A 22,540-nucleotide genomic window follows, 5' to 3' on the forward strand; every position below is an offset into this window, starting at 1 on the left:
AATGTACGAGTTAATGTACATATCTGAAGAATGGTTGCTATTTAAAAAATTATATTCTAAATATTTAGTAAAAACAAAATTTAAATGTAAAATATATAATATTATTTCCTATATTATATTTAATATAGGAAAATTGTAAGCAAATTAATGCATATATGCCGTGAGCATAAGTTAAAATAATTTTGCATGTTTAATTGCATTTTAAAAACCACTTTTATAAATCCAAGTGTATTTTAATTACAGTTTATATTTTAAATTATCTCAAGTTTTAAATAATTGTTCAACATGCTCTGAAATTTCTAGACAGTTGCGTTGCCTCTAGTCACAAATGCTCGTAAAATTTTATTCGATTTCGATGGAGTCGCATCGGCGTTAAACGCATTGCCAGTAAATAAACAAACAGAGAATTCCCTTCACACACCTCGTTGACACTTGCCTGCTCGATATCAATTATAGATACGATCGAATATATTTAATGTAACGCGAAGTAAATCTTTCACGAGCTCGAGAATGGAGAGGAACGTAAGCGAATATTTCTGTGCACACAGTGCATGAATGCGCTCGCTAACTACTCAATTCAATGCATTAGGAAACGCATTAAATTTACAAATACTTTATCGACGCAAATGATAAGCCGCGCCGCAGTGCCGCGCGAATGTTATATCGGATATGAAATATTTAGTTCGCTCTCTGGGAATAAATATCGTCCGGTAGCACTCGGCGCGCTCGGGGAGCGAATAAAAAATGTATTTATAATAATTGAAATGTTTTCGCGGACAGACCGCGTGGCATTATTCGTCGCTTGTATAAATTCGTAGATTTATTCGTGGCGGTAGCTTATGTTGTTGCATCATAGATGCGCTCTTGAATAAAGTATGCCTAGCAAAAGCATTCTTCCCCGATCCGTCATTGTTTAATTTTTCGACTCGGCTTTGATTATATTATTTATACGCAATATATACGACCACATTTTCGTCTCGCCAGAAACAAATTGGTCGGATAACATTTTGTATTTTTATTCGCACGCGATTTGAGGAGGGGAAGAGGGAGAAAAAATTACAGTAAATTTCTAAGTACTGCAATTTCACGGAGACAACCGGTGGTCGCAGTGTGGCGTTTCCAAAAAAAGCTCGTCAAACGAAACGAAATACAACGTCTGTTGTTCGCGTGGCTGAAGCTAAAGCGCACTCTAATGTCGAACACAACGGAATTGCATTAACGTCGCGCGCTAACGTTTTTCAATTTTCGAGCAGCTCGCGCGGAACGTTCCGCTCGCAGTTTTTAAAAAAGCTTATAATTTTTTAGTCACATTCATCTGTCATTTACAGTTTGCAACTTGTATGTGACGTCGATTAGCGTAGAATGATACGACGTGAATTCATGAAGAAGAAAAATATCGATGCGCAATATCGGTCGCACTAATTTCCCTCCGTAGGAACGGAAATGCCTCGCTCTCGATATTTCACAAGTGCGCGACATACACATTTAAGATTAACAGATTATTTAGTTTGCGAAATGAAACGCAACACGTACTGTTTGCATTGCATTTCTGTCAGAGGATTACATTTGTAATCTCTCTGTTAATTGAAAGATACGCGTATGATTACCAACATTGCGTTCTATTGCATGCAGCGGGCGGTATTTCAAATATTCCTCTGGCCTGTTACGTCACATCGAAATTTAATAATAATCTATCGCGGCGGCTCGCGCGCTTATTACTGCACGCGGTGAAAACTATTGAAATGCGGCGAGGTTTAAACAACGCACCAATTGCCGGGCGGCAATTTATTAATACGATCGCATTGAGAATTCGGTTTGACAAAGTTGACGGATCTCGCGGCACGATCCTCTCTGCAGCCGCATGAATTGCACTGACACGGTCACGCTCACGCGCGCGCGCGCGCGTTTGCGTGTGTATGCGGGACTTATTTAATGATCGGTTTATCTCGCAGCATCGACCCTGATAGGAAATAAGCTCGCAGCATTTCATCCCGGATATATCCTGTGCGGGCGCAGCCGGAGAGCTCGTGAGAGCGCGTCTCGGCCACGGTGTGGTTCCTGAGGGATCCGTCCTTCCTATCCCCGGCCGACTGCGTTGGTTTTGCCAATGTAAATTGACTTGTCAATTTGCACAATGCATAGCAATAAGCGGGCACGCTGATGTAGCACGTGCTTCAGCTTGTGACGCTGTCTTAGTTTCACGGACGAGAGACTTGGTAATACCCACTATCACCGAGGTCCCCGTAGAATCTAAGAAAGAAGATGTCAAAGGTACTCCCGGTGCGTAATAAAAAATTGCTTAATTCGTTGCATTTCATGATCAACCTAGTCGAAATGGGTCGTGGTATCTCACAAAGTATTTGTGTTTGAGCGATATGTAAGATTTTCTTATTGTCGTTTGCTTCATTGTGACACATTATAAATAGAAGATAAATTATTTACATTATACAGAATGGAAAAGTTTCTCTATTATACTGAAAAAAAAAAATACTTCAAAATTCATTTGTGGGATATAAATTTATTTCATTGAAATTAATCTTTATTTAAATACGGCAAAATAAAATTTTGTTCCTAGCAAATAAATCAATTAATAAAAGAATGCGATGTATTTCACAGAAATATATGTTTTATCACAATTACATTTCTTTATAATTAATAAATATTAAAGAAAACGTCACATTTGCTTGCTCGAAAGAATCTATATGCGATTCTCATGCGATCTTATGAATTATTTTATTAAATCACTTGTGAATATATTTGAGCCTTTGACTACGAGCATGATTAAAACCGATTTAATATCGTAGTGCATGTTATTATTCAGGAAATTACGTAGTACGAGGATTTAATTGGTTGATTACGGCGACGGTGGGGGATGCGCCTGCGTCGACCGGAAACGATATTCCTCCATCGAGCGGAACCCGCGGTGTTCCCTTATTGGACGGGTGATATTCTGTCAAAATATTTTCCATCCAACCCTCGTGGCATGTATTTCATTTTTCTTGGCCGAACTTAATTTCTCGAAGACGTCGATACTGTCGGCCCCCGGGAGCATTTTTCACCAAACAATCTCTCCGAGTACGTCGCGCTCTCTTATTCCGTCCGTCACTCCGCGCGACATTTCTATATTCTTCGATATATCCCGCCATCTCGATTCGCATACGCATCATTCGGTATACCACTACAAACGCGACTTATAATTCTCGTGACAGCCGTGGTGTTAATATTTCAATGTGATAGCGATATTTCGAATTATCTGGGTAGGGTAGCTGTGATATTTACACCGCGGGGAGATTTACATCGCAGGTCAGAAAGAATAGAAAGAGTGAAGGTTATTTATTCACAACAACTCTGTTGCGTGCCTTTATGTTATATTAGTATTGTGTTATGATTGCAGTTTTTTACTGTTAATATTAACGAAAATATCATGAGTTGAATCGATTTCCTAATGCAGTGAGTAGCACGATCGCGTATTGCGACCTATATAAAATGATTATTGTAAGGAATGTAAAAGAGTTAATATTATTTCATGATATAGTAAATGTAAAGGAATAGTAAAAGATGTAGTATATCAAAATAAAGGTGTTTAGCTCTTAAATTTTTTATTTAAATTGATATGTTATACATCCCGCCTGTTTGGGATATACGGAACTTTTAGCGAGCAGGATTTATAGCATAGTATATAGACAGTCCGTAGTCGGGAGGCAGCACCGTGCGCCTGCGCAGAGTACATAACGTGCACGTCCAAGCGGCACCGGCGCGCTATGTTATTCTAACCTCTGTTATCCTGTTATACGAAATATCAATAGTGCTGCCATTTTTTTAAGCAAATCGATGTGCAATATTGATAGGATCCAACCTCTCGATTTTCAGTATAATAATTTATATTTTACTTAACGTGGTTTTAAAAACCACGTTAAAAACCAGTGTGTCGAGAATTCGACTGGACCCAGCTCATCCAGCCGAGTTCTCGATTTCACGGCCAGTGCGCCGAGGATCTTGTGAAATCCAGCAGTGCTCTCGTCAAAGTAAGTAGAGTAATAATAAATTTATAATATGTACGCAATATACTTTGTGTAAGGTACATACGTCACAATATCTATCGTATACATCATTGTACAGATATCATGACGTCCACGTGTCCTTCGGATTAAGTGTATTATTGTGAGAATAAGCAAATAATAATCATAATGTTATCTAGATATTGTTTCCAAATATCGCCAACGTTTTATGGTTTTCAAAAAACAAACCGAGCGTCATGGACGCAAGAAAATCTTGATAAAGCTTTGAAAGCTTTGCAAAATAAAAATGCATCAATAAGAGATATCGCTTTAAAAAATAATATTTCTGAAAAGACCCTCAGAACTCGAATAAAGGAAAATAATTTTTATTAAAAGAAAGCTAGGCAAGAAATCTCATCTAGGCAAAGAAATGGAAAAAAAATTAGTCGAACATGTTATAAAACTACAATCAGTAGAATTTGTACATTCAAAAAAAAAATTTTTTTAAAACTAGCTTTCAATTTATCACAAAAATTGGATCTGAAACAAGTTTTTAATATCGAGAAAAAAATTGCTGGAAAGGATTGGTATAGGTCATTTATGAGAAGAAATCCTACTTTGTCCATTAGAAAACCCAAAGGAACGTCAAATGCATGTGCGAATGCAATGAATAAAGAAGATATTAAGAACTACTTTGATGTATTGAAACAATGTCTCAATGATAATAATTTGATGAATAAACCCAATAATATTGTAACATAGATGAGTCTGGTCTGCAATTGAATAATGAACCTGATGTTGTGATAGCTCTTAAAGGTAATAAAAATATTCAAGTTCGTCAATGTGCTGAAAGGGGAGAAACTATTACAGTAGTAACTTGCTGTAATACGGAAGGTTCATTCTTACCACCATACTGCATATTTAAAGGTGTTAGAAAGCAAGAAACATGAGCAAGGACATGAATATGCCACCTGGATCCGTTATTCAAATTAGAAAGGTTTGATTATACTAAGATATATTATTATATACAATATTTTAATATATTATAAATATAAATATATAAATAAATAAACAAATAAAAATAATTTAAATAAATACATAATAAATAAATAAAATTGTTTTAATATATTATAAATATATAAATTAATAAATAAACAAATAATAAATAATTATAAACAAAATAAAGAAATAAAATATTTTTACAAATAATTTATATATTCTGGATTAAATTAAAAAAGAAATCTATAATATATATTCTTATCTATATAAATTCTATATCGATATAAATTCTAAGATCTATATAAATTCTCATCTATAAAATTAATAAAAAAAACAATAAAATAATTTATATTTTGGATTATAAGAATCTGCCTATATCAATGAAAATCTCTTCATGGATTGGCTGGAAAATCATTTTATTCCAAGAAAGAGTCCGGGACAATGTTTATTGATTTTGGATGGCCATGTAAACTCCCATATAAACTCTCCTGATATGCTACAAATGGCAGTGGATAATGATATCTATATACTTTCTTTACCTAGCCATACTACACATTATCTTCAACCACTTAATAGAGCATTTTTTAAACCTCTGAAAACATATTTTCGAGATGCTGCCTGTAAATGGGCTAATGCAAATCCAACAACAAAAATTGGAAATTCATTTTGGTCTCTTCTTAACAAAAGCTTGGTCTCAAGCATCTACTATTCAGGCGGGAATATCAAGCTTTAGAGGAATATATCCTTTTTGTCCCTCAGCCATACCAGAACATGCATATCTGCAAAGTGCAGTTCAACATGAGGATCCTCAGAGAGTAATAAAGAGATATCATTTTCTATAACTACAAATTCATCAAGTACTCATTGTTAGACGTGCATAATGACAGATGAAAGCAGAGTTGGGTAAGTTAATATATTTTTTAATTAAGTTAAAATTAATAATTTATAAAATTATTTAAATAATGTTAAAAGTTATATGAATAAAAAATTGATTAGTTGAAAGTTACGTTAAGATTAAATTAACTTGAGTTATATTAAAAGTTAATATTTAAAAGCATTGTTCATATTATATTAAAAATTTTAAAATTAGATTATTCAAAAGAATTACAATATAATCAAAATATTTAAGATAGATTCAGCAATATTAAAATTAGAGAACGTAGGAAATGCGAGTCAAACGCAGTAGTTGGTGCGTCAATAGTAATAATACATGTATTTCGCTTTTAGTACATAAATATGCATACAACTATTGGATGCGTTTCGACTTGAAGTTATTATCAACGATTCAAAATTAACGTTATATTAAGAACTGTGTAGAGTAGTGATCGCGTTGACTGACAGGAAAAAAAAAAACTTCTACTATTCAGCATGTTGTCTTCGACTTAAAAGTAAGAAATTGACAAGCCGTAACGTCGCTTCCACATATTCAAAAATTGAAAATAGTGATCCATCAATGTTGACAACCAAGATGGACAAAACGAATTATAATATGGTTCATCTAACAACTTTTTAATATATTATTTCTAAATTAAGTTTATATGAAATGACAAAAAAACATTATTTTTTACGTAAAAATACATTTGTTAAGAAAAATTTTTTTTACATAAATAAAATTTTAATTTAGGAAAAAAATTAATAAATTAAAGTTTGTGTTTCAAAAATAACTAGTTAAAAATTAAACCATTTAAAATTAACTAAGTGGTTAAATTTTTAACTTTATGTCACTTTATCTTTTTATTTAGATACCTAACTTTGAATGAAAATCAGGCGCAACTTGGACCGAGTAACATGGACCAACAACCTGTGCTTTTAGCAAAAACATCTACAAAAACATATCAAGTTCCAGTACGACAAATATTAAAAGAAATTTCACCAATACCAAAGACAAACCATGCGATATCTTCATCAAGAAAACAACAAGCTACACTAGTAACAACTCCTGAAATAATTAGCATAAAAAGAAAAAAACAAGAATTGCAGGAACCAAGTGCAATAAATGAAGTCATTGATTTATCTAAAGAAAACAAATGCGAATGCATTGAATGTTATGAATCAAACATACAACATTGTCCAAAGTAGATTGGATTCAATGCATAAAGTGTAATAAATGTTTACATGAAACATGCACATTGTATAATGATACATGTAACTTATGTAAAAGAGAAGAATTAAAAAAAGCAAAAAAAAAGAGTTAGAGATGCAAAAAGTACAGAAAAAAAGTAAAAAATAAAAAGAAAACAAAAAATGTAAAAAAGTGTTTAAAATTTAAACTTTCTTTTTTTTATGCTAATTATGACATAATATAATAATTATATAATAAATAATATAAATGTAATATATTATAATAATTATATATATATATAATATGTATATATATATATATGTATGTATGTATGTATGTATGTATGTATGTATGTATGTATGTATGTATGTATATCTTGTAATATTTTATGTTCAATAAATATACAATTTTATAACAAAACATTGTGTTTTTAAATCAAAACACAATTCTGTAAATCTATTTTTTGGCCGGTCTACGTTACCACAATTGTTTCTTTTCAAGCTATTATGTCATTACATTTTTGTAAATAATATTCCAAGTAATATTTTATAACTTTTAAGTTTAGAATTGATTAAATAATACATTGATAAATGTAATTGTTAAGTTTTCAATTGAAAATATTAATTATTAACATAGTTGTTGTACAAAATATAAATGGAAGCTTTAATACTGCTTTTTCCTCCAATACTTGTTATAATTAAATTTGTAGACAATTGCAACTACGAAATAAATTATAATATATATAATTATAATATAACATTCTTTATATAATTATAATGTAACATTCTTTATTAAAAATTTTTCTATACAACCAATTGAATTTTTTTGTACAGAAGAAAACAATTTTCCAATGTTACTAAAAAAAGATTTAGTTTTTTTATTTTTATTTTATATAGTAGTTGTATAAAATCGCTTATGCGAGATAAATAAATAGTTATCAAATTGCCCATAGTGTTTTTTTCAATCTTAGAATTAAAATTATAACAACAAATGCATGTACTTTATTCGGGAAAGTTCCAGTTGCGAACAGCGAGTTGAATACATCGTGTATTTTTGACTAATACAATTAGATTTAGGTTGGGTTGGGTTAGAAATTCGTGGGGGAGCAAAGCCCCTCCCCCTTCCAAACATTTACTTTCTCAAGTCGCTACATTACGTGAATTACGTCGGTATGACAGGTATCCTAACCTCAATAGTCGTCAACTTTAGTGCTTGATATTTCGGTTCGCGGGGCAGTCCGACACTTTTTTCTGCCAGACTCGTTCGTTTTGTGCGAAAACGCGTCAAATAAATCTAATTTCATCAAAATCGGAAGTATTTAACTTGCTGTGTCCGATTTATTCTGTGCGCAACTCGGACTCACTTCTTTATTCAGTATTCTTATAATTGTTTATCATTCTGATACTTTAATAAACCTCATACACACATTTTATAACTTACAAATTATTTTATTGGCTTATTTATAAATATTATTTGTCAATTTTTTAGACGGCGTGTATCCCGCCCATGAAAAGTCATATAACCCACCCCATTGGGATATACGACAAAAATGCAAAAGTTTATAAAAGTTTCTTTTTCAAATATAAGAAAAGAAAAATTTTGTATTACAAATTTTTTTTATAGTAGTAGACAATATAAAGTTTTTATTGGTATAATTTATTTTCTTTAAATATAATAAATAATACTTAAAAAATTAAGTTTTCCTTAGCTACGGCATAGATACCGCAGTTATCCTATCATATATAGGAAAGTGGTGTACCTTTGATCAATTTTTTTGGCATTTTTTACTGAGCAAGTGCCACTTTGATTTCCAAAAATACAAAAACAATTTTAAAATATTCTGTCGAGTATTGACATTGATAGATATTCTTTTTTTAAATTATTATTTAAATTGTTATTTTTAATATACTTTTTTTATATTAGCAAACAATTGAAATCTGGTATTGTGATCAAAAATACAATGATACATCTCTAACCATATACTTGAAAGGAGTGTATAAAATAAAGTTAAGATATTTATATATTTATATATTTTTAATGTTCCTTTATCTTGTATAAAGTTTTGTATAAAATTTATGACAATTAATCGAATAAACTAAAATAATAGAAAAGACAATAGAACAATTCCATGTTACAAATCCGATCTTAACAAAATTAAAATTTCCTTGTAATACCTTTTTCAAAACTTTGTTATGGTCTTTACCTTCGCTTCATTCTTGTTTTACCTTTGTTTTATTTTACTCAAAATACAATATCTGTTACTGAAAAGTACAATATACGCTCATTTTCTATTGTTAACTTTTTAAGTTGTAGGTTGAGATTGATAGTATTGAATTTTAAACAATTTTTTAAATAATTACTTGTAGTTAATTCAAATATGTATGAGATAGATATATCCAATACTTTATGAAAAAAAACTTTCAAAACCGCTTACTTTGTGTATACTCAAACGATAAATGATTTTTCATAGCAGCATAGTTTTCTTTTATTATTAAAATTGTAGGTTATAAGTTATAAAATGTAAACTACATATTTTTACGTTTACAAATATTCAATCGATAGTTTCACGGGATAACGTGGTCAAAGATACAAAGGATCAAAGAAACACCACTTTTCCCTACCACATTTTCTGGAGCACATCGATACGAAAAACTAAATCCTATTGTGTATTTAAAAAAAAACCCTTTAATCTTTCAGAATTCTGGATTATATGAGAGGTATTCACATCACAAAGGATGTATTATATTAAGAGCAAGGCGATGGGAACGCAGGCATCGAATAACGCCGACTGATAAAACGACAGTGCGTAATATGTATGCAGTTTTGCAATCACGCCGAGGCCATTTGCGGTCGGGATTTCCGCGCCGGGAGAACTCAAAGAGGAAATCTCTGATTTTCATTTTCATATCTGTATTCATTTTAATTATATTTCTCGCAGCGGGCGGGGATATACGCGGCGGAAGGGCCACCCTCTCCGTGAATCCCCGAGCATCCATCGTGCACATACAACTTCCATGCAACTTATTTATCAGTCGGAATATTTAATGACGGATTAAATTATTTATGCATGTCATATCGAGAACAACAACTGCCGGCGCGGCAGAGTCGCTCCGCTGTTGCGTTGGCGCTGTCATTCTTCATTTATCTGTAACTACACCTCGCGGCTACTAAGCTCTCTGATCAGAAAGGAAATTCATACATTTCTGCGGATTTACTGTCGCAAGAGATACATGTTGAATACCGCAGATTTATCCAATTTCCTGAGTTTCTTATTACGTTATATTACAAGAATATAACAAGCACAAAATCTTTATTACGTTTTAAAAAAAATCTTTTCACGTAAAAATTAAGACTATTGCTTATTCATTTTATGCATTTTTTTTTTAATTTTCTGATATATTATATAATAATATAACGAAATAAAATTGCAATATTTTTATAAAGGTGAATTTTTATTTATTATGACATGTTTATTACTACTGCCTCTCTCTCTCTCTCTGTAATTCTACATCCTTATCTGCATAAAATGTGCGCTCCATCACTGATAAAATGTTACTCGTAATATTATTATGTAATTTTATGATTAGTATATGCTTTCAAGCACGCCTCATATTTACATTATAAAATCACATCATTGCAATAACCTGCGATGCGCATATACAAAACTGTGGCGTAGATCAGTGACACGGTAGCAAACTGTTATTTTTGCAGAGCATCGCATGCGCGAGTGACGTTGATTAATCGCATGAGCCGACCGATCTCTATCTCTGTATAGCGATAATAATTGATAATTGGTGAACGTTTACTTCATCAACGCGTGAAGCGACAGCCACGCGTGCGAATTGTTTTCCAACTTTTTATAACGAAGGCATCGCAAAACCGTGAAAAATCTACAGTGGAAGCACATAACGTAATACAGTTCCTAAATGGCTGAAGGATTATTTCTGATTTATAGATATCCCTTGGTAGAGATGGTAATAATTTATGCAATTAACCGTTAGCTCGCCCTCGTTTCTGCGCGATGCCGGATTCCGTGTGCCGGATTGAACGTTCGCATAAGAAAAGGCCGCCGAACAGCCGTCGCTGGAATATTTCCAAACGGTTTAAATACGAACTCTCGTTCTCTGCTACGAGTCGTCAATAAAACTATACCTCGTAGCAGGTTATAAATCTTATCCTCCAGCTTACAGCTTAATCATCAAAAAATGCTGACAGCCGATGGTGATTTATGCAGCTTGAAAATCTACGATCGTGTTAAATGAAAATACGGTTGGCAGTGCCATTAGCCAACGACCGGTACCAGCTGAATTTTACCGCATCAGATATATTTCGGAATGTCAGAATAATATGTCGGGTGTAATAAATTAATATAACAGTGTGTCCGTAATTGAATAATGCGAATATAACGTCGCTGTAAAATGTACAGAATTAAAAGAGATAAAAGAAGGCACGGTTAGGATTGTAATAGAAAAATCCCGTCTTCATCGGTTCCTGAATTAATTTTATCCGACACCACGCACTGATGTTCTGATAATCGAACAAATACAAGAAGTAATATATAAAATAATATCTAAAATAAATATACATATTTTTTCTTCCCTCTATCTTTGCGCGCGCAATCTGACTGCGATTAAATTTCGGTATCGGTAATCGAAGTTAACAGCCATCGCAGTAATGGTTGCTCGATTTTAAGAGCTTGTTGCGTAAAAAAGTAAACGAAAGGCGTTGTCAACGAACGGCTACAGCGGTGCTTTATGGACGCTCGATGCCATATTTACGGCTCTATGGCGTCGTAAAAATGTTGGTAGAAGAAACTGCGGAATACGTGTCATCGCGAAACGGTGGATCCGTAAATTTGATAAGTGCGCACCAATCCCCACGCGCTCCTTTCTTCCGCGAACATGGAGAGGAGGAGTTTTTCGTATAAGTGATTCGCAATAATGTGTGCGACGCCACGGTGAAAGCCCGTCGTAAAACCGGCGCGGCGGCCTCGGCCAACGAGCGGTCGCTCGGTCGGATCTTTCGCGTATGTTCTTAGAAACCGGCGCGGCATGCGGCATCCGGTCGGCGTCGTCGCGGATTTCGTGGCTTTTCCTTTGTCGTTTTCGCGCCCGCGCTTTACGACCCTACCTCGTGGGCCCGTGTCCCGGAAATGATTGCCCTCGCGTTTACCGAGTTTTATCACGTACCGCGGCTACAGATAGCGTACCAGTGTATATTCTCGCGCCTCCTGCAAGATGAATAACGCACCAACCAGAGGGGAAACGATTATACGACCGAATTTCAAAGCACCTTAACTCGCACGTTTGTCCAAAATATGGATGGCTCGCGATGGATCTGAGAATTATGTCAGGTATTTACGATCTCTCTCAATCAGATCGATCGAGAGTAATCAACTGCGTTCACGCTCCATAAAAGTAACGTCAGCGTTGTTTTTGCGAGGGGATACATTGTCTAGGTAGATTATCAAAAAAGAGAGAGAGAGAGAAAGTGAGAGAGGAAGGGGGATGGGATAAAAAGAGTACAAGAGCAGAGCGCGGTAATAGCTCCCTTGTCAGACAATGAGGCTCCCGTTACAAAATGGAGCACCACGTGCTCTCGACGATAGAGAGAATTCACGAACGGATTCTAACGCGATTTGAGATAATGAAAGAAAATTTTAGAATAGATTGGTTACCGCGAAGTGGCCCATTGTCCATTACCCACGCGTGGGTAGAGACAGCCGGGTCATTATCCTCACGCTGTCGATTGCACAGAAGAATAACCGTACGAACTGTCGTTCCGCTCTCAGCGACGATATTGACGTTGTCCCGTTAATTCCCTTTGACTGGACGCACTGGACCAACAACAGGATCGCGTCCAAGAGAGAAACAGAGAGCGAGAGAGAGAGAGAGAGAGAGAGAGGAAAGGAGAGAGGGAGCTGGCAATTCCATTTGCAGAATTTACCGAGTCAGCTCCGACTCCATTCGAGAATATCGGCCACGGCGCGCCGTCCCGATTTCCATGGTAACGCAGTTGGTCCAGAATGGTATCGACTTTGATCTTAAGTCGGACGGTTGTCGCACGACGACGATCGTCATGTCGCGAGAGGCCAGGACCTGGTCCTACCCTCCTTGTGTCGACGCCGCCAGCGTCGACGTTAGCTTCGATTGGCCGCGATCGACTCTCGTCTTGGCTTTACACCGCGATCAACTGTGCGCGACCGAGCACCGTACCACCTTCCTTTCGCGGTGTTCAACGAGACAATATGCAGTTCACCGTCAGTTTAGCGGCAGTTCGATTCAGCTATACTGTGCGTGGCATATCGTGGATACGAGCGGTGTCGAGCTCGTAGAAGGATCTGATAGAGAGTGTATAATGCGGAAGTTATTCTCGTGTAAGCGCATAAAAATGTGTTTTCAATTTTCATATCGTTATACCGTCCGCCGTTGTCGATATTAAATGTTTTTAAAGTTCGAAAATAAAACAGCTTCTTCTCTTGGTGGATATCGATGCTTCGTAGTTACGTCCGCTGATTATTTCCAAATAATAAAACGAATTGAAACGCAAATTAATAAGAAATTGACGTTTTTAGGTCAATTACATTACTCATCTAATAATAAACGACAATCGCTAGGAAAAGAAAAAAAAAATCTGCTAAGATGACATTTCATGATAAAGTTCAAAAATAACGAAACTATCATTTCCTTTAATTATGCGGTCTGTTTAATAATGCACACCGGAAGATATATTTCGGACTAATGTGGATCAGAAGTGACGTATCATTAATTGAAGACAGATAAGACGATAGAAATAATTGCATTTCGAGCAAAAAAGGAAGTTGTAGATCATCGATTCAACTATAATATAAATATCTATTTTCTAAAAAAAAAAAAAAAAAAAAAATACAATTGCGAAGAGAATAGATAACGGTCTATTTTCGCGAAAGTCATTTCTGGCACAACGTTCTCGGACTCCTTCCATTTTAGCCCTTTCTTGACCCGCTGTACGATACCATAAAAGGTGATGGTAAGAGAACACGAGCGTAAAGGAACGAAACTTTATATATCCGTGTTATAGAATTTTACTCATCTTAAAACAAATAACGCTTATTGTCAATTCATTTTGAACGCACAAATGAACGAAACGAGAAAGAAACCTGCCACGGGGTCTTTTTCGCTCCGGTTTAATACGCTACTAAACGGAATAAATATTCTAGTGGGGGGCGCGATCGACCTGGTCATCGAAGATTCTCGCGATTACATTTATCGGATTGCGATCGGTTCAACGATACAAGCCCCGAAGGTTATTCTTATACGCGGCTGAATATCGGCTCTTGCGAGGCATTCGTACCGTATATATACCGTATATGTATAGCCTTAGTCGCCGAAGATATTTTTAAATCTCCGCGAGATACAGCTCGCGATTCGATTATGTCGCGCAGTTTATCGTCGCTGCGAGGTGCATACTCGGCCCACGAACGGTCTCGGCATATGAAATCGGGGAAGGTTTGTAAATCGGCAGAAGGCAAGGAATATCGCGGGATCTTGAATTTGCGTGTGCGCGAGTTATGCACCGAGAAAACGAGATATTCAATTCTGCGTCGCGCAGAGAGACGATATGAGAGAGAGAGAGAGAGAGAGAGAGAGAGAAAGAGAGAGAAAGAGATTACAATAACATTATATAATAAAAATCAAATAAGAATTTGATTTTCAATGTTTTTTTTTATTTTACAAACACACACAGAATAAAAATTAATCGTAACACAGGGAAGCTATCCCTTTTTATATCTATAAATAAAGATAAAAATTAATTTTTTTTTATTTGAAAAATGATTGAAGAAAGCTGAACGAGGGCGCGATGCTCACGCGAGGCAAGTCTCGTAAACGTTTCGAAACTCCGCTACGTTCGATAACTATCGTAAACTGTATTTTACGTTAGGGCAAAGCACTCCGATTACTCTTTATCAAAGGCAATCTGCATGCAGACTGATTACCCCGTGAAATCTCGAAGAACGCGAGGAGCGAAGAAACACGGGAAATCGTTCTGTATATCGCGCGTATCTCGCCCATGTTCTTACGGAAAATGAAAGACTGGATTTAACCGTTTGCGTGCCGTCGAGTATAAGAAATATGACCGGCGTTCCGAAACGATCGCGCATATATTCGGCGGCTCGTATATTCGTGCGCCCGTCCCACGTGGCGCCTCGTGGATTCCCAACGTACATACATCCGCAGGGACGCGCTCTCAAGATAGCCGCTAGTCGAGCGACTGCAATTTACGACGAGGATTATGAAACGTATAGCGCGCGACTCGTAAAAGCAAAAGCATCCAAGCAGCGGAGAATCCGCGTGTCAATTGTGAAGCGGAGATAAACATGGGAAGAGAGAGAGAGAGACAGATAAAGGGTGATATCTTGATAATCTCAAGTGCCATCACCTTTAATTCCGTGTTAAGCACTCATTACGCGACAATCGTTCCCTCATTTCCATGGCACGGCGAATCTTTCTGCGGGCGCGGCTCAATCATGTCGCGCGCGCGCGAACGTACCGTATTATTGACGGAACAATTGCGCGATTATTCGCGCACGGGGCTGATTGATTAGCGTGATAAGCAAATTGAGATCGTAGCTGCAATTAATTAGAGGATATCGCCGGTTATATGCGACTCGCATTCAGTTATTACGAATCCATTGAAGGAATTGAATGTTTTACATTCTCTTTATTATGTTTGAGTTTTATTATGCTTGTCCGCAATGCACACTGTTTGCTGAAATAAAATATAGTTTGTACGATATTTGCAAAATATAAATATTTACGGTCATTCTATGAACAAACGAAACAATTTATACCGCAAACAGGTATTTAAAAATTATTTATAAATTAATTATTATTTGTGCATCTACACGGAAAGAACGATTTTGCTAAAATAGAGTTTTAAAATTTATTGTGTTAAACCATTAAAAAGAAATTATATTGGACGTTTAAGTGGATTGCTAGAGTATCAACATTTTTTTTACAGCATTATTATCATGCTCGAGCGTTCTACATAATTATTTTAAGAGAGATGGTCCAACATAAAATTGTTTTCTGTATCTAGCTAAATTACTGCAGTAAAATTATTCTTTCCGTATATACACAGAGTGTAACTGAAATAATAAGGTAACCAACTTCGAGGCCGAGTTTCCTACACCAATATAATAAAAAATTTATTAGTTACATCCTTTATATTTACAGCGTGTACTGCCAATACAAAGTTTGGTAAAATTTTATCGTTTAATATTATGTAAGCTTAAGTAATAGTAGTTGTAATGAAAACTGACTACGTCAGTCCTCAGACATTACTTAGATCTAAAGAATTCCTCTGTGACTCGCTAAGACCTCTTCTTTCGTAGGTATAATACCGAGAACCCGAGATCCTTAGACCTAACACAGCCTTCAGGATTTTTTCGGGTTTGATATAGCCCTAGATTATTAAGTTTACACAGCCCTAGTTCTTTAGGCTTTAATAAAGCCTTAGGTCCCTTAGGCCTAATACAGTTCCATTCCTTCGGCCTTCGGAAAATATATGTAGGGTAGTTTTGGCAAAGATACTTTGATCATTGCCTTCCACGTGCGGCAATAACCAAAGGTGGCAAACAATTAAAATTCTGGTGTGTTGGGGCTTTGAACCTGGATCTTGGGCACAGAGAGCAATTCTCGCGATTCATCACTTAGGCTTAAAGTAAAGCCCATAAAATATTATTATTGCGTCCTAAAGGTCATGTTCTTAATTCGGATACGAATTATATCGCGGACGAAAAAAGCTGATACGGCAAACGAAGTCATTGTTTGAATTCACAACGGCATACGTCTAATAAAAAAGCCTGCCCCCTCTGTTCCGCACATGCACAGGGATATCTTTCGATGTTCGTGTGAGTGGAATATTAGGACTAGAGAAGCCATTGTATTGGAATCAGCTCCATTTAGATAATCCAAAGTTACGTCGATTCTCGTCTCTAGAGCTGCACACTCGTTAAAAGTACGACGATCGCTTTCCGTTCTCCGTCCCCGAGGTGCACTTTCTGAACATTCGCAAATTCTGTTCGTATCACTTATATCGCGTGCTTCGAGCCAAGGGTGTATGAGTATTGCAGCGCGCAAGCCGTAGACGGAAAAGAAAAAACGGTAGCGAGATTTCGTAGAACTCTCTTGAACTTACACGCGAAGTCGCACTCTCACCTTTCCGTTCTTGCCGCTTTGATTTTTAAGGATTTGAAATTAACTTTGCAAACTGCAGAAGTGCATTACAGTTCGGAGGTTATTTGGAATTTTTGCCTGCGTTTAAAGCAATTCTCTTTTTCGTTAAAGAGCCGATGTGACGCTAAACGCGTACATACAGCTTGCACGCTCCGCCTCTTCGCGTTTTTTGCTGCGACTGAAAAACCTTTCAAAGTTTAGTCGAAATATATGCGAACATCAAAAAAACATGGAAAATATTTGCGTTCTATTTCATGCAGTTTATCTCATTTACAACTAATTTTTTATTTATGCGTTATATTTTAATCACTTCCATGGTTGCCGCATCAAAATAAATGGATTAAAAAATAAAAGAAAAATATAAAAAAGATTTTATAAACACATGTACATCGAAATATTATTGTATATATACACATATATCTATTATTCGTATATCAATTATACAACATACTTTTATACGAATGTAAATTCTTTCAATAACAATGGTGACACGCTATGTAAAAATCAGCACGACTTGCAACGAAGCGATGTCGAGAGAAATTCGACTTATTAGAGAGAACCATTCCGGGGGGGGATTGCAAATGCGCCGCCGCGGAAATAACAACTGCAGCAGTGCGTGCACACCCGGGGGTCGTAAAGCCTCGCCGTACGAGAGCATGAGCCGAGAGAATGAGAAAAAGGAAAGAGAGCGAGATAGAGGGAGGGAGGGAGGAAAAAAAGAAACAGGTATATGCGCGCGAATGCGCGCCTCTGGAAATAATTAGAAGACGCCCTCTATAAATGGAACTCGTGAAATGTGGGCGATGCGGAGTTTCATTAACCCCAGCATCATGTTTCCCCGCCCCGGTTCGCGGCAACCGCGTCGGGGGTGATTTTTCTTTTATTCTCGCCCCCGCGTCCCAACACACGCGCACACGGTCACCTCCCTTTCGCGGTGTCACTCGGTGGCGCCAATACTCGTCCGCTCAATTTCCGATACTGGACGAAAAAAAAACCCTCTTCAAACGCCTCCGCTATTTTTTTTGTCATCCCTCTCGCGGCAGGCCGGCGAGAGGGGGGGAATGCTGCAATTAGTTTCGCGACGCGCACGACTCATCTCCATATGACGATCGTACGGTCGATGAGCCTGATGAACTCTATATCGTCCCTTCAGGCTTGTTTATGCGAGAACGTGTCTCGTCCGACACGTGCTGTCAAAGCTATAATAGTTTCTTGCTGTCAAATCAAATTTCTCGGAATACCGTCTCTCTTCCAAACCGATGAATAATGCAACAAAGTTGGCGAGTTCTGCGCGATAATCCGCTATGCTTTCAATATCTAAAATATGCCATCAAATATAAATTGCTAGAGCTTATCGGATAAGAACTCTTGCTTGCGATCCGTTCGCTATTCTTCGCTAAATAGACAATGCCAACATTTTCGAGATATCAGATCGCTTGCCAGACGACTATGCACAAAACGACGATATTTTATGATGTTTCAAGCACGATCCGTACGTCTCGAGGGGGAATGTTCCATTATTAATTAGAATTCTCCGGATGCCTCGTAAAATATCGTAAGTACTAACAATTTATCTCAAGGAATGTCTTTCAGGGGGCGGAGGGGAGGAGGGGAAGGGGGGAAAGGAGACACGTTTACAGCGACACGGTGTAAGAGTGTTTCTGGAGATGCAAAGGGAATAATCACACGAACATTTTTAGTGCACAAACGTAGCGTAAGACAGCGCGCGTACACCGTATAAATAATTCTGTTCGCCAGACCCAGGTGTATAGTTTGCGATTCCTGACTAAGAGATTCCCTTGTGAGCGGTGAGGTTTCGGTGCAGCGACCTTAATAGGCACCAGTCTGCGGTCGTGACTTAGGCTGAGGCAGACGTAATTTCGCGGCTGTTAGCGCAACGATCTCATAAGAAGCGTCGCTACCTCGAGGCACGTTCTTGATAAAAATCACGGCACGGCGCGCCGAACCCTTTCTTTTTCTCTCCCGGTACCGTTGTATCTCTTTTCTCGCTCCCATTTCCTCCTTCTCTCCGAACGGCGACACGCCATCCAGAAGACAAACCCATTTGCTGGTACCCCTTTGCCCTGCACTCCCTCGTCTACGTGCAGAGATAACGCGCCCTCGACGTGGCCGGCACGTCTTACCGTGCTATTCTCGCCCGGGTCTCCTTCCTACTCGCCGCATTCTCGCTTCTCCTCCAGGCTCTCCTCCACTTTCGAGCACCCACATTCAATTTGCTGGCGACCCGTATCGTAATGCCGCGACCAGCGAGAGCCCGCCGAGATTTCCCTCGTCAAATCGGCGTCCATCAGGTGCGACGTTAGCGCGTGGACAAGAGGCGGGATAAGAGCGATAAAGTAAATTAAACGTGGCCGCCTGCTCGCGTCGTAGATTCGCACTGGACCGGACGAATCGGTGCGATACGAGCGTCGTCACACACGTAAAGCTTACACACGAGGATGAACGGGGGGGGGGAGGAAGGGGGACGGCCTGGCCTTCTACGATCGATCAGAATGATGAAGATGCGAGCTTGCGAGGCAGAAAGCGCCTGCGTTTAACTTAGTTTATAATCCCTCTTTTCTCGAGATAAACTCATACATAATTTAGCAGGTCTCACGTAAAAAGCGGCATAATTATTCTGAATTAGGAACGTTTTTAGTATTTTCACATCCCGGCAATTTCCATATCTGAGATATTTGTTCGAAAATCCGGGGGACTTTTCCTTCCTCCATTGATGCAGATTTATGTTAAAACGGCAAATATTTTTACATACCACGCAGCAAATCGCAATTTTTCGCAAGCTTTCGAGTCACTTCACGCCGAGTTTTAACTTATTCTGATCGCTCTTGCTTTTAACGCAAATATTTGAAGCAAATATTTGGCTTGCATCAAATTACTGTTACTGCAGTTTCGGGCAAGTAGCAGTTAATGAGTTACGCCATGAATTTCGCTGGATGCGCGTATGCGAGATCCGTTTGTTCAACGCATGAAATCGTTTGTTTCCGGGTGTGCGATGGGGATTTCATTACGCGAAACAATTTTCGAAATGGCGAGCGGACATAGCCCCCGTATTCTAGAACCTTTAACCCGCTATTGAAAAATCGCTCGTATCCACGTCACGGAATGCGCGTCGAATCGGACGGTCGAAATAGTTCGCGTATCTTGCAGCCTGTAGAGCGAGAGACAATGCGCCGTCCGATGGAAAATCGCGCGAGTCTCAAAAAAACGAACGCACGGACGAGCTCGTTCGAAATAATCGGATCGTGGAATGGCGCGGACGCGTGAAGGTGGTGTGCTCGGAACCGCTGCTGCTGCGAAACGATCGTGATAAATCAGACTTCGCGGCGATATTGTTGCGACGGTTTATAGTTTCCCGCTGGCAATGATGATGATGATGATGATGATGATACGAAGTGCGTGACACATCGCAATCAGATACTGCCGATTGCGGTATCTCTGTGGACTGGCGGCGATTACAAGCTGGCGGTCGATTACTGCAAATCTTTTCAGTTTACTCGACTGCCGGCGTACGCGCGTACGTGTATCCACGCGAGCACGAACGCTCCTTCGGCACTCACGTAAGAGGTGAAAGGTCAAGGAAGTGCCGTGCGTGACCAACGCCGGTTCTTGGGATTCGCGGGACCAAAGAGTGAAAAACAGATGTATATTCTAAAAATCGACGAGATGAAATCGTAGATAAATTAAAGGTTCATAAATGGAAAGAAAACGTTGTATATAAATCGATACTTTCGTGACTGGCGGGAAGGCAAAAGCGCTCGTCGAGCTGAACGTAGAAAACGTTAATTTGCATTGTTCCTAGAATTAAACGAGCTGACTTCAGAGGGTTTTCATTGCGTGCGAACGATATGGTAATTCGTAGTCAAAGAGACGCAGAGTGCAACTGCGCTACCACACCCCCGAGACCAATTCCGATGCGGGTACTCGGCTGGATGTTCTAACAGTTGGGTTGGTCCGCGCCAAATTCCAGGGCGCAAACCGTTCGAGGGAAAACGCCGCGTCGTGTAGATTCGGAAACGCAGCTGTTGGCTGTTGCCGCTCCGCTACTGTTGTTGCAAAGAGCATTCCGCGCGCCGGAAATGTTCGTTATCACACTGTCGACCGAGCCGCGCGAACGCGCGTGGGAAACGCGGCACGTGTGCAACGCGATGCTGAATGGCACCCTAAACGCGCGACGTCTCGCGCGACGGACACGGTATAAATATCGCTTTTGGCGCGAGGACGTTTATCGGATGTTACATGCGTTGTCCCGGTCGGAACATATTTCAGACATGTCAGACCGAAAGCCCGGTTTTATCCCTCTCCGGTCCTGGAGAGTACGACACCGTCGTGCGACGGTCGGTGTTGCGTCGCCTCGTAACCCAGAATGGCTAAGCCTAGGCGGGATTAGACGAACGGGAATGGGGTACCTTGGGAATGGCGCAGTCCGAACCATCGTTGGTCTCCCATCCAGCCGCCACGGGCTACTCCATAAACATTGGTTTCGGTATCGAGATGTCGACGTTAATGGCGCGTCGCGTAATATCCATATGCATAGTCCTGTAAGAAGTCGAGAGTTAACCGAATGGCCGGTGGCTCTTGCGCCCTGCATGCGCCCTGTATGCGTCACCGTTAGGACAATTAAAGTTACGAGGTTTCTGCGCTTAATAAAGCACAAATGACGTCTCGCGGCAATATAGTGTAACTTATGGCACGTTTTAGTTTCTAAGCTCTCGGCTACGCGGAGCCCTTCTGCAGCCCCGTTTATAGCCACCTTTAAGCCCGGAATAACTATATTTCTTATTGTTAATCGCACTTTAATACTACACCGGCGTATACAACATTATTAAAGCAATTACACGTACAGATACTATCCACTTTCATGTATGACGTAATCCATTTTGTAGAACCGCAAAAAAGGATAATTACTGTAGCAAATGCTCCTTTTGAACTTCACCTGTACGCAGATCTGCACACGCTGGACAAATTTTCACGCGGAATTTGTTAAAACTGCAAACTCAGGTTACGGGAGGATCAGGAAGTCTTTACGCTCGGCCCGACACGCGCGTTGCATTCGGGAAAAACTCATTTCGCCTTCGCAGAGTCTAGAATTTGCGGGCTTTGCCGCCAGCATCCGCGCCGTCGCGAGTGTCTCGGAATGCCTAAGCCGGGATTAGACAAACGAGCGTGAAGCTCGGAAGATGGTGGTCGGGGATCGTGGCTTTTCGGAGGCATCCGTGCGCGCTCTCCGTTTGCACTATATGCCG

At 38.6% G+C, this 22,540-nt stretch overlaps 2 protein-coding genes across 4 annotated transcripts in view; one reads left to right on the plus strand and one right to left on the minus strand.

The window, feature by feature from the left end:
* LOC105202773 (nephrin) overlaps nt 1-22,540 on the minus strand; it is a 291,450-nt gene that overhangs the window by 89,178 nt on the left and 179,732 nt on the right. The gene's annotated exons all lie outside the window — the stretch shown is intronic.
* Nucleotides 4,706-7,176, plus strand: LOC113003990. Its single transcript, XM_039447152.1, has 3 exons — nt 4,706-4,995; nt 5,757-5,900; nt 6,740-7,176. Exons 2-3 carry the CDS (start codon nt 5,878-5,880, stop codon nt 7,074-7,076), a joined length of 360 nt encoding a protein of 119 aa, XP_039303086.1. The 5' UTR covers nt 4,706-4,995; nt 5,757-5,877; the 3' UTR covers nt 7,077-7,176.

This window comes from Solenopsis invicta, chromosome 3 (assembly GCF_016802725.1).
Source record: "Solenopsis invicta isolate M01_SB chromosome 3, UNIL_Sinv_3.0, whole genome shotgun sequence".
Lineage (NCBI taxonomy): Eukaryota > Metazoa > Arthropoda > Insecta > Hymenoptera > Formicidae > Solenopsis > Solenopsis invicta.